Here is a 4,359-nt window from a genome sequence, read left to right on the forward strand (position 1 = left end):
ATACAGGGTTCAGGCTAAAAGCCCACACAAAATATAGCCTATCAGCTAATTAAGCAGATAGAGTGCTTACTTAAGATTGTCTTGTCACTTGTGTAAGCTTCCCACTTATTTAAATCTTATATAACCAAGTTATTGTTTATAAAACAACATAACTGTAATTTTGATTGTTTTGTAGCCTGCTATCATACTTCACTTAAAAAATTTAAAATACAATAGTAGCTAGAATGTCTAACCTTAGCATCATGGTTTGATCTTTAGGCAAACAGAGGGTCAAACTCACTAAATCAATGTACAAACAAGTAAATAGTCCCTCTTTTACAGGAGGATTTCTTGTTATTTCATTTCAAAACCAAAAATACATAACCAATGAAATTATTAGCCAACTTTCCCCCACACTAACTGAAAAAATCAGCAAAATATATTTTACTGTTACCTTCATCTCACTTATGTTAACTACACCAGCAACGCAAATCCTCAAATACGAGGATCATAACACTGGTTAGCAGTAACTTTTATCCATCAAATCATGCGCATAGCTCCCTCTACTACTAAATTTGAGACTTGAAACAGTGCATCAAAACCATAAAACGAATGGCATTATGCCATTTCAGTACACTTAATCATGATACTTCATTGTAGTTACATCAAAACCAGGCATGTCAAATGAAGCAGAGAATTTCTCAACTTCAACTTTCAGATTTTCCATATCTTTGTTGTTTGCAAGACCTTTGTTGAAGTCCTTAAGAAGTTTCCCGTGTTCCTTCTGGACGGATAAGGTGATGTTGATAGCCTGGTGCAGGAACTCTGCAATCTTCTCAAAATCAGCTTCTTTGAGACCTCTGGAAGTCATTGCAGGGGCACCTACAATGAATACACAAGGGTTAGAACTGCAAAGGAAATGCCAACACTCACAATCGCTACATGATCAGTGTTGCTATTAGACTTTCAACTCCAAATACATCTATAATGACTAAACCAATTGTACCCAATTGAAGATTATTACAGCATCATTACTCTCCACTTGGAAAAGGAGAAAGAACTAAACTTAATAGTCACTCACCAATGCGTACACCTCCGGGAGAAAGAGCACTACTGTCACCATAAACAGCATTCTTGTTGATTGTTATGTTACATAAATCACAAACTTTCTCAACCTTGTTTCCTGCAACAGGCAGATTATTGATAGCATTTTACTTAAAAATTTATATAATTCCAAAGTCTCAATAAGGAAAAGCATATCGAATGAACTACATTAGTTCAAGCTTGTAGAACCGAATGAACTACATTAGTTCAATCTTGTAGAACCTACTTAAACAAATTTTGGAGATGTGAGAGAAGCAAAAGTGACTCTTAAGTAGCTATGCTTACCAGTCAATCCCAGGGGTCGGAGATCCCATAGAACTAGGTGATTTTCTGTTCCATCCGTAACAAGTTTGTATCCCTTGTTCATCAAGTAGTTCCCAAGGGCAACAGCATTTGCCTTAACCTGCTTAGCATAGGCCTTAAACCCAGGGGTCATTACCTGCTTAAGAGCCACAGCCAATGCTGCAATCTGGTGGTTGTGTGGCCCTCCCTGAAGAGATGGGAATACAGCAAAGTTGACTTTATCCTCATAATCATAGACAGCATCCTCTGGCTGTCCCTTCTTGGGAGGCTTTGGTCCTTTCCTGTAGAAGATCATGCCCGCTCTTGGACCCCTCAAACTCTTGTGGGTAGTTGTGGTGACCAAATCACAATAATCAAATGGGTTTGCAGCTTCCTAATCGCAACAACAAAGAGGACAAACGTAAGATTAAGGCAAGTCCTTTCTAGTTGTGAACCATATATACATAAAGAAGCTATGTTCTCAGAGTACATATTCGTCCATGCAAGCGTGTTGAGGATCTCAAGGATTATATTTATGCCATGTTATGATACACCATGCATGACACAAATGTCATCAAAGTTACGGAAGCATCAACTATCTGCAATAAAATAAAACAAGGATGGACCAAATAAAGAGCCAAGTATGGGGAAACTTGTCATGACACCAAAAATATTTTTGATAATGTGGTACTGATATAAATATCATGTGATAGGAGCAGATCTGAGATTATAGAAAACCAAGTCTCCAAATAAAATAGCCAAAGTATAGACCACACATCTAGCATGTGGCAGGAGTAGATCAAAGATTATAGACAACCAAGTTTTCAATATTCAGCTTATGGATTGCTTGCCCATAGAATTTTGATAACGATATCTTGTTGTACCTTTGTCAGAAATGCAAGATCTACTATTATGCCCGAGATTATACTGGATATAAGCATTGTAACTCAGATAAAGGCATAATTACTGCTTAAATAAAAGAGTAATTGGCTCTGGATAAACAAGTACATAAATGAGAACCCAATCCAGACAGATCTAAGAGAATAAACCAGATATATTCAACTCCTAAGTTTTCAAACACTAGTACCAACAATACGTTACTAATTAAACCTATCTAACAATATGAGCTGCGCTGGGGAACAGAAATCACATAGTCACTTAGGAGCATGAGAACAGCAAAAGACCTAGAAAAAGGATTAATTCTCCATGCCACAACTTGTCGAGAGTCAAATCTTCATTCATTATGTATTTATTCCAGTTTCTCATAGAAGAGATATGCGATATTCCAAAATATACTGAAGAAAGTGAAGAGGTTCCTCAGGTATTTATTAATCTGACAGTAGCATATATTGTGGGCGCGATCTCACAATATTGGGACTATGAAGGTTAACCAATCAATCACATACTCAATTAGAATACAATGGTGAAAAATACATGTAAAAAAAATGCAAGGTTTTTATCCGTCATGTTATCTAAGACAACATTCATCCTATTAGGTGTCACTAAAGCCCAATCCCTCGAATCTCCATATACAGATCAATCCTAGTTAAGCCAAGAAATCTCAGAATAGCCTAAATGTCATGCAACCAATATCACTTCAGTGAAAGCATGAAGGTAAATCCCAATGAAACCAATGGATGATACGTTTGGATCTCTTTTGATAAGTGCCAAATATTGTTTAGTGAGTACTAAACTTGAATAACTTTTGACCCGATTTTCCAGATTTATTCAAGGCTATGAGAGCAACGTCAAGCAGATTTAAATGGTTCTGTACTAGTCCAGCAAAAGATCCCGTTATGTAGTAAACTCATAAGAACCATATATTTTACAGATATCAAGCTTTACAATCTATACCTTATCCGGTTGCCTCTAAAATGATTTGTTCACTATAAAAGATATAAAAACGAAGTAATCAATACCTGAGCAGCAACCAGGCCACTGATGTGAGCCATATCACACAAAAGCATAGCTCCGCATTTGTCGGCAACGGACCTCAACCTAGCATAATCCCAATCCCTGGGATATGCACTGCCTCCACAGATGATAAGCTTGGGCCTAAAGTCCAAGGCTTTCTCCTCCAATTTTTCATAATCAATAAACCCAGTTTCCTGGCTAACCTTGTAAGGCAAGCTCTCAAAGTAAATTGATGTTGCAGAGATCTTCTTACCTCCAGAGGTATAGTATCCGTGAGTAAGATGCCCACCAGAAGGCAGGTCCAGCCCCATTATCCTATCATGTGGGTTGAGCAATGCAGTATATGCTGCAAAATTAGCAGGACTCCCGGAGTAGGGCTGCACATTAACACCCCACTTCTCTTGATCTAGCCTGTAAGCCTGCAGAGCCCTTGATCTACACAGGTTCTCAATGATATCTATGAACTCATTGCCTCCATAGTATCTGTTACCTGGCATGCCCTCTGAGTACTTATTGGTTAGGGGGCTTCCTAGAGCTTCAATGACTGCCAAGGAGGTGAAATTCTCAGAAGCTATGAGCTCAATCCCTCTGCTTTGCCTTCTCTTCTCCTTCTCTATCAGATCAAAGATCTCGGAATCCACCTCATTCAGGGGTGTGTTCCCCCATTCCTTCACAGAGTCCATTTACAGAGAAAAAATGGAAGACCCAATTCAGGGTATGGGAAGAAAAGACACAAAGATCTGATCCAACTCAGAGTCTAGGCGAAAATTTACACCCGAAACAAGAAATTTCTCAGATCTTGAGCTTAAACCGCAGACCAGTACTGGAGGCTGGCTGTGTGGCACGATGTTCAGCATATAAGGATATATATTTATAGGAACATGGCGGTAACTGGCATGTAAGATTTTTTTGCGCCGTATTAGGTATATAATTCCAACCAACGTGGAGCTGACCATTTTACCAAATGATATCTAATGTCCTAATTTGTTTTATAGACCGTCGATGCTGTACAATGTGGTTGGTGCGTTATGTTCCTAGGGATCCTTGTACAGATTCTTTTGATTGTTTTACAAATAAATA

The 4,359-nt window shown here is 38.3% G+C and overlaps 1 protein-coding gene across 1 annotated transcript; it reads right to left on the minus strand.

Moving 5' to 3' along the window:
- Positions 1-290: 290 nt before the first annotated feature.
- Positions 291-4,149, minus strand: LOC131048083 (serine hydroxymethyltransferase 4). The gene is made up of 4 exons (XM_057981941.2): positions 3,285-4,149; positions 1,369-1,759; positions 1,061-1,162; positions 291-861 (listed from the first exon to the last, which is right to left on the minus strand). Exons 1-4 carry the CDS (start codon positions 3,960-3,962, stop codon positions 617-619), a joined length of 1,416 nt encoding a protein of 471 aa, XP_057837924.1. The 5' UTR covers positions 3,963-4,149; the 3' UTR covers positions 291-616.
- Positions 4,150-4,359: the final 210 nt, after the last annotated feature.

The sequence above is a fragment of the Cryptomeria japonica genome, chromosome 6 (assembly GCF_030272615.1).
Source record: "Cryptomeria japonica chromosome 6, Sugi_1.0, whole genome shotgun sequence".
Taxonomy (NCBI): Eukaryota; Viridiplantae; Streptophyta; class Pinopsida; order Cupressales; family Cupressaceae; genus Cryptomeria; species Cryptomeria japonica.

Excerpts from the sequence above, each read along its gene's own strand:
- LOC131048083 (XM_057981941.2), bottom strand. The coding sequence starts at position 3,962 with ATGGACTCTGTGAAGGAATGGGGGAACACACCCCTGAATGAGGTGGAT. Across the intron at positions 1,760-3,284 it reads GTGGCCTGGTTGCTGCTCAG|GAAGCTGCAAACCCATTTGA; the intron begins GTATTGATTACT and ends TGTTGCGATTAG. Across the intron at positions 862-1,060 it reads TCCCGGAGGTGTACGCATTG|GTGCCCCTGCAATGACTTCC; the intron begins GTGAGTGACTAT and ends TATTCATTGTAG.